Raw genomic sequence first — 12382 nt, forward strand, 5'->3', positions numbered from 1 at the left:
TGAGAATGGGGGGGTGGTCTCTATAGTGCCTCTGTAGAATGTGCTGAGAATGGGGGGTGGTCTCTATAGTGCCTCTGTAGAATGTGCTGAGAATGGGGGGTGGTCTCTGTAGTGCCTCTGTAGAATGTGCTGAGAATGGGGGGTGGTCTCTGTAGTGCCTCTGTAGAATGTATTGAGAATGGGGGGTGGTCTCTGTAGTGCCTCTGTAGAATGTGCTGAGAATGGGGGGAGGTCTCTGTAGTGCCTCTGTAGAATGTGCTGAGAATGGGGGGTGGTCTCTATAGTGCCTCTGTAGAATGTGCTGAGAATGGGGGGTGGTCTCTATAGTGCCTCTGTAGAATGTGCTGAGAATGGGGGGTGGTCTCTATAGTGCCTCTGTAGAATGTGCTGAGAATGGGGGGTGGTCTCTATAGTGCCTCTGTAGAATGTGCTGAGAATGGGGGGTGGTCTCTATAGTGCCTCTGTAGAATGTGCTGAGAATGGGGGGTGGTCTCTATAGTGCCTCTGTAGAATGTGCTGAGAATGGGGGATGGTCTCTATAGTGCCTCTGTAGAATGTGCTGAGAATGGGGGGTGGTCTCTATAGTGCCTCTGTAGAATGTGCTGAGAATGGGGGAAGGTCTCTATAGTGCCTCTGTAGAATGTGCTGAGAATGGGGGGTGGTCTCTATAGTGCCTCTGTAGAATGTGCTGAGAATGGGGGGTGGTCTCTATAGTGCCTCTGTAGAATGTGCTGAGAATGGGGGGGAGGTCTCTATAGTGCCTCTGTAGAATGTGCTGAGAATGGGGGGTGGTCTCTATAGTGCCTCTGTAGAATGTGCTGAGAATGGGGGGTGGTCTCTATAGTGCCTCTGTAGAATGTGCTGAGAATGGGGGGTGGTCTCTATAGTGCCTCTGTAGAATGTGCTGAGAATGGGGGGTGGTCTTTATAGTGCCTCTGTAGAATGTGCTGAGAATGGGGGGTGGTCTCTATAGTGCCTCTGTAGAATGTGCTGAGAATGGGGGGTGGTCTCTGTAGTGCCTCTGTAGAATGTGCTGAGAATGGGGGGAGGTCTCTATAGTGCCTCTGTAGAATGTGCTGAGATTGGGGGGAGGTCTCTATAGTGCCTCTGTAGAATGTGCTGAGAATGGGGGGTGGTCTCTATAGTGCCTCTGTAGAATGTGCTGAGAATGGGGGGTGGTCTCTATAGTGCCTCTGTAGAATGTGCTGAGAATGGGGGGTGGTCTCTGTAGTGCCTCTGTAGAATGTGCTGAGAATGGGGGGTGGTCTCTATAGTGCCTCTGTAGAATGTGCTGAGAATGGGGGGTGGTCTCTATAGTGCCTCTGTAGAATGTGCTGAGAATGGGGGGTGGTCTCTGTAGTGCCTCTGTAGAATGTGCTGAGAATGGGGGGTGGTCTCTATAGTGCCTCTGTAGAATGTGCTGAGAATGGGGGGTGGTCTCTATAGTGCCTCTGTAGAATGTGCTGAGAATGGGGGGTGGTCTCTATAGTGCCTCTGTAGAATGTGCTGAGAATGGGGGGTGGTCTCTATAGTGCCTCTGTAGAATGTGCTGAGAATGGGGGGTGGTCTCTATAGTGCCTCTGTAGAATGTGCTGAGAATGGGGGGTGGTCTCTGTAGTGCCTCTGTAGAATGTGCTGAGAATGGGGGGTGGTCTCTATAGTGCCTCTGTAGAATGTGCTGAGAATGGGGGGTGGTCTCTATAGTGCCTCTGTAGAATGTGCTGAGAATGGGGGGTGGTCTCTATAGTGCCTCTGTAGAATGTGCTGAGAATGGGGGGTGGTCTCTATAGTGCCTCTGTAGAATGTGCTGAGAATGGGGGGTGGTCTCTGTAGTGCCTCTGTAGAATGTGCTGAGAATGGGGGGTGGTCTCTATAGTGCCTCTGTAGAATGTGCTGAGAATGGGGGGTGGTCTCTATAGTGCCTCTGTAGAATGTGCTGAGAATGGGGGGTGGTCTCTGTAGTGCCTCTGTAGAATGTGCTGAGAATGGGGGGTGGTCTCTGTAGTGCCTCTGTAGAATGTGCTGAGAATGGGGGAAGGTCTCTATAGTGCCTCTGTAGAATGTGCTGAGAATGGGGGGTGGTTTCTGTAGTGCCTCTGTAGAATGTGCTGAGAATGGGGGGTGGTCTCTATAGTGCCTCTGTAGAATGTGCTGAGAATGGGGGGTGGTCTCTATAGTGCCTCTGTAGAATGTGCTGAGAATGGGGGGTGGTCTCTATAGTGCCTCTGTAGAATGTGCTGAAAATGGGGGGTGGTCTCTATAGTGCCTCTGTAGAATGTGCTGAGAATGGGGGGTGGTCTCTATAGTGCCTCTGTAGAATGTGCTGAGAATGGGGGGTGGTCTCTATAGTGCCTCTGTAGAATGTGCTGAGAATGGGGGATGGTCTCTATAGTGCCTCTGTAGAATGTGCTGAGAATGGGGGGTGGTCTCTATAGTGCCTCTGTAGAATGTGCTGAGAATGGGGGAAGGTCTCTATAGTGCCTCTGTAGAATGTGCTGATAATGGGGGGAGGTCTCTATAGTGCCTCTGTAGAATGTGCTGAGAATGGGGGGTGGTCTCTGTAGTGCCTCTGTAGAATGTGCTGAGAATGGGGGGAGGGAGCTGTGCTCTTTTCATCCAACGCAAAAATTGCATGCGCTGCTGAGCTCTTTATACAAGAGCTCCGGTGTGTAGGGACTAGGGATGGGCGATACCACACTTTTAGGATTCGATACGATACCGATACTTTTTCTTGCATTTTCATCGATACCAATACCGATACCAATAATTTCTTATTGGCAATTTTTTGTCAGTCAAAAATATTATTACTATTGTTATTATTTAAGACAAATCACAAGACAAATACAGACCATTTATACCACATTTATTATGGTCAATATATAATAAAAGTAAATTTAAAATAAATAACATAAATATGAAAAATAAATTAAATATTATATATAATAATAACTATATATTATATATAATAATAATAATTAAATATTAGGGCTTTCCAATTAACAGTCAAATCCGAATTGCAAGAAGCTGCAGTTATTTTTTAAAGTTTGTGATATAATTAGCAATTAATGAAATATGAAATAGGCTAATGTTTTCGAAATGTAAGAAATCATGTCACAGATTAAAACCAAAATCACATTCAATCATATATTCAAGATTTTCTTGGAAAAAAATAAAACTGTAATGCAAAGATGAAGAATCTCCAAATTGTATCTCTTTCTTATCTTGTTTTAAATACTCAAGCAATTTTCAACTAACAGTGAATTCCCCTGTGGGGAAATTATTTGAATTTAGGATAATCATTTAAACATCCATCCATTTTCTACCGCTTATTCCCTTCGGGTCGCGGGGGGCACTGGAGCCTATCTCAGCTACAATCGGGCGGAAGGCGGGGTACACCCTGGACAAGTCGCCACCTCATCGCAGGGCCAACACAGATAGACAGACAACATTCACACACTAGGGACCATTTAGTGTTGCCAATCTACCTATCCCCAGGTGCATGTCTTTGGAGGTGGGAGGAAGCGGGAGTACCCGGAGGGAACCCACGCAGTCACGGGGAGAACATGCAAACTCCACACAGAAATATTCAGTAAACATTACTAAAAAAAAAAACAACAATGCCTGTTTTAAGTCAACAATTGGACAACACTGGATATGCCTGGCTGCATCGCTGTCGGCTGGCTGTGTGTGTGTTGCACGTTGACCACGCTCATTGGCTGTCTCCTGTCACGTGACTGGGCCAGCTCTATACTCTGCCAGCTACAGGGCTGTCCCAGCTCTATACTCTGCCAGGTACAGGGCTGTCCCAGCTCTATACTCTGCCAGGTACAGGGGTGTCCCAGCTCTATACTCTGCCAGGTACAGGGCTGTCCCAGCTCTATACTCTGCCAGGTACAGGGGTGTCCCAGCTCTATACTCTGCCAGGTACAGGGGTGTCCCAGCTCTATACTCTGCCAGGTACAGGGCTGTCCCAGCTCTATACTCTGCCAGGTACAGGGGTGTCCCAGCTCTATACTCTGCCAGGTACAGGTGTGTCCCAGCTCTATACTCTGCCAGGTACAGGGCTGTCCCAGCACATAGTAAGTTAAGTAAGTCATCAAAAACATCTGAAAGTGATGCTTGCACCCCCCACACGCCGTTTTTTGGTTTATATCGATACTTTTTTCAGAAAAGTGATGCCAAATGAGTAGCGTGTGAGTATCGATATATCGATACCACAGGATCGATACGCACATCCCTAGTAGGGACCAGGTTATATTGTCAGTTACAGTATCTGCACTCCCTGGAACTTGGTGCTGCTTACTATCTCCACCGCTGTGCCGTTGATGTAGAGTGGAGCGTGGCTGGACTGGTGCTTCCTGAAGTCAACAATGATCTCCTTGGTCTTGTCGACATTCAGGTCCAGGTTGTTGGTTCTGCACCAGTCAACCAGATGTTTCACCTCTTCCCTGTATTCCATGTCGTTGTTGTCACGGATGAGGCCCACTACTGTCGTGTACTTCACAATGTGGTTAGTAGTGGACCTGGCGCAGCAGTCATGAGTCATCAACGTGAACAGGACGCAGCCCTGGGGGGAGCCGGTGCTCAGGGAGATGGCACTGGAAGTGTTGTTGCCCACTCTCACAGATTGGGGTCTGTCTGTGAGGAAGTCAAGCAGCCAGTTGCAAAGGGGGGTACTGAATCCAAGGGGGGACAGTTTGCTCACCAAGTGCTGCGGGATGATGGTGTTGAATGCTGAGCTGAAGTCCAGAAACAACGTCCGCACGTGTGTGTCCTTTCCTTCCAGATGTTCTAAGCTCAAGTGGAGTGCAGAGGAGATGGCGTCCTCTGTGGAGCGGTTAGGGCGATAAGCAAACTGGTATGGGTCGAATGTGGGGGGAAGTCTGGAGACAATATATTCCTTTACCAGCCTCTCGAAGCACTTCATTATGATGGGGGTGAGTGCAACGGGGCGGTAATCATTGAGGGAGGAGATTGTGGGTTTTTTAGGCACTGGAATGATTGTGGCCGTCTTAAAACATGATGGTACCACAGCCTGGGTCAGCGAGATGTTGAAGATGTCTGTGAGAACCCCAGCCAGCTGATCTGCACATCCCTTAAGCACCTTGCCCGGGATGTCATCAGGTCCTGGTGCTTTCCGGGGATTCACTCTCCTCAGGGTTTTCCGGATATCCGCTATATCCAGGTTGAGCGGCTGCTCGTCAGGGCGAGGGATGGATTTTCTCGCCGGAGTGGTGTTAAGTGCCTCAAACCTCGCAAAGTAGTTGTTAAGGTAATTTACGAAGCTGATACAGTTGTCACAGGGATGGGGGGCAGCTTTATAGTCTCTGATGACATGTATGCCCTGCCACATTCGTCTAGTGTTTGTAGGGTTCTCCAAGAAGTCCTGCACTTTCTGACTGTGAGCACGCTTTTCAACCTTAATGGCACGGTTCAGGTTAGCTCTGGCTGATTTTAATGCCACCATGTCACCAGACCTGAAAGCCTTGTTCCGAGCCTTCAGCATTGCACGTACCTCACTGTTCATCCAGGGTTTGTCGTTGGCCCGTGTGGGGATGTTCTTGATCACACTGACATCCTCCATGCACTTCTGAATGTATGCGGACACAGACTCTGCATACTCCTCCACACATGTGTGGTGATTTTCGGTGGCGGCTGCCTTGAACATGTCCCAGTCTGTGGTTTCGAAGCAGTCTTGTAATGCTTCCTTTTCTCCCTCTGGCCAGGTCCTCACCTGCTTCACTGTAGCTTGCTTCCTGATCAGCAGGGGCTTGTATGCCGAAACATAGTTAGCCCCGCGATACTAACTGCCTCTTTCGGAACGGATGGTTTCAGTCACGTTTCTGTGAGAAATATGGCGCAGCAGTCTCTCATCTCGCATCTTGCATATAAATCCAGCTTAAGGTAGTCCAATTTGTTCTCCAGGGAGCGGACATTTGAAAGCAGGATGGAAGGAAGCGGCGTGCTGTGAGGATTAGCCTTTAGCTTTGTTGTTAGCCCCGCTAACTGCTTCCGATCACACTGCTTACGTCTCCTCTGTCGACGGTCCCCGCTGGTACTAGGCTCCATTGCTTCACAGGCCGCTGGATATAGCCGGCGTAGAATTATGATGCTAGTGAGGAGGTCCAATGTATATGCATCTTTTGGTCCAAAACGGCCCAATCTATCCACATCCAGAATTGTCTGGTGGTCGTATGTTACCACGGAGTGTCCACGCTGGAAGCCAGCCATGAAATTCACAGAATTTAGCGGTATATTTGCCAAAATGTTCCATTACTACCATGAGCCTCTGGAGCCGCAGCCGAGCAGGGCGCCGCTATATGACTTTATGTTAAACAATTGCAAAATTAGCTAAAAAAGCTAGCACTTTGCTGTTAGCATGCTAATGTAAACATGCTTACCATTCAATGGGCCCATAACCGTGAGTTTTTCGGAATAACGTTGCCATGGTAACACAAAATGTACCCCACTAGAAGTGCCGCTGTCTCCTTTATCGATACCTTTCTGTTATGTATGCGAGGGGTGGAAGGAGACGACACTACAAAGAAGCTAAGGTTACCGGGTTTATTGTAACCTTTGATGAGTGTGTGGGAGGTGTATGCTACTCTATGTGTTTGTTGCGGGACTATGTGTGATTTTAACCATGTGCTCTATGTGTTTGTTGCGGGACTATGTGTGATTTTAACCATGTGAATAATACCAGACGATGTTGTAGGTGCGTGATGGATGAATCCTTCGTCAGTCCAGAGGGGCGAGGCAAAGAGGGTTAGGGTTTTCCATAATAAACATTTAGGATTCATACTTTGATGAGTGACTTTATTTGTAAATACTTTAAAGACGAGCACAGTTTAGACAGTAAAAATGCAGAAAAGTATTTGAAAAAAAGGTCAAATATATAAACAAATCAGATAAAAAAGACCTTAAAAACAATTATGCAGATAACAATGCAGGTTACAAGTGTGTTTTAAAGGCCTACTGAAATGAATTTTTTAAATTTAAACGGGGATAGCAGATCTATTCTATGTGTCATACTTGATCATTTCGCGATATTGCCATATTTTTGCTGAAAGGATTTAGTATAGAACAACGACGATAAAGATTGCAACTTTTGGTATCTGATAAAAAAAAGGCTTGCACCTACCGGAAGTAGCGTGACGTAGTCAGTTGAACATATACGCAAAGTTCCCTATTGTTTACAATGATGGCCGCATGAAGTGAGAGAGATTCGGACCGAGAAAGCGACAATTTCCCCATTAATTTGAGCGAGGATGAAAGATTTGTGGATGAGTAAAGTGCAAGTGAAGGACTAGTGGGGAGTTGAAGCTATTCAGATAGGGAAGATGCTGTGAGAGGCGGGGGTGACCTGATATTCAGCTGGGAATGACTACAACAGTAAATAAACACAAGACATATATATACTCTATTAGCCACAACACAACCAGGCTTATATTTAATATGACACAAATTAATCCTGCATAATAACACCTGCGTGTTTGTTATGCTAGCTCCTAGCTCCTCTGCTAGCTCCTAGCTCCATAGAACACGCCAATACAATTCAAACACATGATCAACACACACAATCACTCAGCCCAAAAGACCGTTTACCTAACCCAAGGTTCATAAAGCTTATATATTTTTAAAAAGTTACGTACGTGACGCGCACATACGGTCAAGTTATCGAATGTTTAGCAGCCAAGGCTGCATACTCACGGTACCTGATATTCAGCTGGGAATGACTACAACAGTAAATAAACACAAGACATATATATACTCTATTAGCCACAACACAACCAGGCTTATATTTAATATGCCACAAATTAATCCTGCATAATAACACCTGCGTGTTTGTTATGCTAGCTCCTAGCTCCTCTGCTAGCTCCTAGCTCCATAGAACACGCCAATACAATTCAAACACCTGATCAACACACACAATCACTCAGCCCAAAAGACCGTTCACCTAACCCAAGGTTCATAAAGCTTATATATTTTAAAAAAGTTACGTACATACGCAAAAAAAAGCCAAAGCTGCATACTCACAGTAGCACGTCTGCGTCTTTGTCATCCAAATCAAAGTAATCCTGGTAAGAGTCTGTGTTGTCCCAGTTCTCTACAGGCGTCTGTGTATCCAAGTCAAAATTCCTCCTGGTTAGAGTCTCTGTTATCCGAGTTCTTCCATCTTGACTGCATCTTTGGGGAATGTAAACAAAGAAGCGCCGGCTGTGTACTGTTGTGGCTGACTACATTCGAAAAATACGTCCATTTCGCACCGACAACTTTCTTCTTTGCTTGCTCAGCTTCCTTCTTCATAATGCAATGAACATGATTGAAACAGATTCACGAACACAGATGTCCAGAATACTGTGGAATTATGAAATGAAAACAGAGCTTTTTCGTATTGGCTTCAATGTGGAAGGCATACCCGTGTTCGCCGGGCTACGTCACGCGCATACGTCATCCTCAGAGGCGTTTCGAACCGGAAGTTTAGCGGCAAATTTAAAATGTCACTTTATAAGTAAACCCGGCCGTATTGGCATGTGTTATAATGTTAAGATTTCATCATTGATATATAAACTATCAGACTGCGTGGTCGCTAGTAGTGGCTTTCAGTAGGCCTTTAAGATGAAGTTGATGAGGTGTCACAAAGAAAAGAGGTAGGTAAAGGTGCGATGCCAGCTTCCTCGTCACACACGCATCACCTTCACTCACTGACCTTTTTTTCATTTATGACTTTTATACATTCTAAATCTTAATGTGGTGCATGTTGTATTTGTGTTAGGGTTGTACGGTATACCGGTAGTAGTATAGTATTGCGGTACTAATGAATCAAAAACGGTACTATTCTTTGAAAAGTACCGGTTCCCCATTTTTTTTACAAGCATGACGGTGCGTCATCACGTGGTGATATTGCTGGGTTTACCAGCAGAGGAGCATGTTGGGCAGCGCACACACACAGAGTACTTACAAGCAGACACAGTGTGTAGACAGAAAAGGGAGAATGGACGCATTTTGGTGTAAAAAGTAAAGATAAAGGTGAAGTTATAACACTGAAACACCCTCAGGAAGAGCTGCTTTAACACATGCAGCTAACATCCATCCACAGTGTTTTAGCTACTTCTAAATCACTAATCCTGGCCTGCATGGTGACAAATAAAGTAAGTTTCTTACATGTAACATTATCACTGGAGGAGGAGGAATAGCCAAACATGCTTCACTACACACCGTAGGAAGATACAATAGCTCACTGCTAACAAAAGCTAGCGCTTCTGAATGTAAACAAATGCCATGGGTGGATCTACACCTGACATCCCCTGTAATGATACCAAGTAAAAGAGCGTATCTAGTCGATACTGCTATTATTACACCGATATTTTTTATCGTCACAAAATCTTTTTTCCTTCTTTTAAAATGTATATTATGTTTATAAAGTCAGTAAATATGTCCCTGGACACATGAGGACTTTGAATATGACCAATGTATGATCCTGTAACTACTTGGTATCACATCCATACCTAAATGTGTGGTATCATCCAAAACTAATGTCAAGTATCAAAGAAGAGAAGAATAAGTGATTATTACATTTGAACAGAAGTGTAGATATAACATGTTAAAACAGAAAATAAGCAGATATTAACAGTAAATGAACAAGTAGATTAATAATACATTTTTACAGTTTGTCCCTCATAATGTGTACAAAATAATAGGTGTATAAATGACACAATACGTTACTGCATACGACTAATTAGGAGTCTTTGTTTGTTTACTTACTACTAAAAGACAAGTTGTCTAGTATGTTCAACATTTTATACAAAGACTAAAGTGCAATAATAAACATATGTTTCATGTACTCTAAGATTGTTTTGTTCCAATAAAGACAATAATGACCCCTTTATCTAGAAAAGTATCGAAAAGTATTGAAAATTATTCAAATACATACCAAAATATTGGTATCGAGACAGCGCTAATTTGTGTGTGTGCAAAATTAACAACTTTGACGGCTAGTCTAATTTTTTTATTAAAATAATGTTATTTTTTCCAAGTTATTTCATAAACCATGATGTTATTTATTTTTTGTCTTTCTTATCTGTCATTTTTTTTTTCTTCTTCTTTTTATGTGGGCTCTGTACCGAGGATGTGGTTGTGGCTTGTGCAGCCCTTTGAGACACTTGTGATTTAGGGCTGTATAAATAAACATTGATTGATTGATTGATTGATTGATTAATCCATCCATGATTTTTGGTTAGTTGATCTGTCCTGTCTGTAATTTTTTAATGTTTTATTTCAACCTGTTTTTAGGGGTAGGGTTTGGGTCTTTTTTTATTCATATTTTTTAATTTTTTAACCTGTCTATTTTTATTTTAGTGGAACAAGTCCCGCAGGGGCAATGTAGAGCGCCGCAAGGGGCCCTATGGAAATTGCTGTGTTTTTTCTTCAATACATTCGGATGCCTCTTTGAGGCCCTTAACAAAGTCCCCATATTTTGCAGGTGTTTCAGGTAATGCAAAAGTTGTATATTTTGGGGGTTCTGAAATGGGTCAGGGCACGAGGAGGACCAACTTGCGTGAACCCCACGGTGCAAAGGAGGTGAAAATCATCCATATTAGGATTCTGACCTCATTTGGATAAGGAAACAAGTGATCAGATTGCGGGACCTATCCGGATCAGGCTAGTAGAACCGCCTCCACCCACAGGGACAAAGAGTGTGGATGATCGACAAAAGTGTTCGCTCTGTTTCTTTCAGCTGCGAGGCTCATAAAGTTTATTTCAGCAAATGTCCAAACCCTCAACCCTCACCCAGCCAACTTTACTCCTTTGAGGCGCGAAAAGAGCTGCAGCTCCAGAGCTCCCCCCCCCCCCCCCCCAACATCTTTTCCGTAACATGTGTACATGTTCTTATCAGCTATCAAGTTATTTTTCTAGGCCCCAGTCTGCCCCCATAGAAGCCCAGTCTGACCTTGACTTTTTTTTTTTATGCATCCCTGCTCTGTTTGTGCTGAAAATTATATTTTGCCGTTCAAGCGCAATGACAATAATTCTCTTAAAAGGGATAATGAACAACGGATTAGATTTTGGGGCTGATCCGGATGACTGTCGACGGGAAACCCCAGGAGATTTGCAATTGGAGTGAAAGAAATCTTTACCTGGACGTGTCTCAGCGTGAAGGTGACGTGGTCTAGCTGGTCGGCAGGTTTGATGGCGGCGGCCACCACTTGGGAGTTGACGGTGATTTCTCCCGATTTGGCGTAGCGCGAGTAGTCGGTGACGCCCGGGTCGATGGCGGGCTTCAAGATGTCCGCCATGCTGTCGTATCGTACAAACACCACTGACACGCTTGCTGTGGACAACACCAGTGAAACAAACGTCAGAAGAGGGTCGGAAGAAGTCTGAGTACACGGGTGACTTTTTCTATGGTTGCTGCTCCCAGACGCTACCTGGTAGAAGTTTTTGTATGGTTGCTGCTCCCAGACGCTACCTGGTAGAAGTTTTTGTATGGTTGCTGCTCCCAGACGCTACCTGGTAGAAGTTTTTGTATGGTTGCTGCTCCCAGACGCTACCTGGTAGAAGTTTTTGTATGGTTGCTGCTCCCAGACGCTACCTGCTAGAAGTTTTTGTATGGTTGCTGCTCCCAGACGCTACCTGGTAGAAGTTTTTGTATGGTTGCTGCTCCCAGACGCTACCTGGTAGAAGTGTTTGTATGGTTGCTGCTCCCAGACGCTACCTGGTAGAAGTGTTTGTATGGTTGCTGCTCCCAGACGCTACCTGGTAGAAGTGTTTGTATAGTTGCTGTTCCCAGACGCTACCTGGTAGAAGTGTTTGTATGGTTGCTGCTCCCAGACGCTACCTGCTAGAAGTTTTTGTATGGTTGCTGCTCCCAGACGCTACCTGGTAGAAGTTTTTGTATGGTTGCTGCTCCCAGACGCTACCTGGTAGACGTTTTTGTATGGTTGCTGCTCCCAGACGCTACCTGGTAGAAGTTTTTGTATGGTTGCTGCTCCCAGACGCTACCTGCTAGAAGTTTTTGTATGGTTGCTGCTCCCAGACGCTACCTGGTAGAAGTTTTTGTATGGTTGCTGCTCCCAGACGCTACCTGGTAGAAGTGTTTGTATGGTTGCTGCTCCCAGACGCTACCTGGTAGAAGTGTTTGTATGGTTGCTGCTCCCAGACGCTACCTGGTAGAAGTGTTTGTATGGTTGCTGCTCCCAGACGCTACCTGGTAGAAGTGTTTGTATGGTTGCTGCTCCCAGACGCTACCTGTAGAAGTGTTTGTATGGTTGCTGCTCCCAGACGCTACCTGGTAGAAGTGTTTGTATGGTTGCTGCTCCCAGACGCTACCTGGTAGAAGTTTTTGTATGGTTGCTGCTCCCAGACGCTACCTGCTAGAAGT

The 12382-nt window shown here is 45.2% G+C and overlaps 1 protein-coding gene across 1 annotated transcript in view; it reads right to left on the reverse strand.

Annotated features, from left to right (window-relative positions):
• LOC133634981 (adhesion G protein-coupled receptor L4-like) overlaps window positions 1-11494 on the reverse strand; it is a gene marked incomplete at its 5' end in the record, with an annotated part of 44257 nt that extends 32763 nt beyond the window's left edge. Inside the window, one exon of the mRNA XM_062027641.1 lies at window positions 11139-11494. Coding sequence (XP_061883625.1) covers window positions 11139-11494 — 356 coding nt within the window. The remainder of the gene's footprint in view (window positions 1-11138) is intronic.
• Between the last annotated feature and the right edge of the window lie 888 nt (window positions 11495-12382).

This window comes from Entelurus aequoreus, linkage group LG19 (assembly GCF_033978785.1).
Source record: "Entelurus aequoreus isolate RoL-2023_Sb linkage group LG19, RoL_Eaeq_v1.1, whole genome shotgun sequence".
NCBI lineage: Eukaryota > Metazoa > Chordata > Actinopteri > Syngnathiformes > Syngnathidae > Entelurus > Entelurus aequoreus.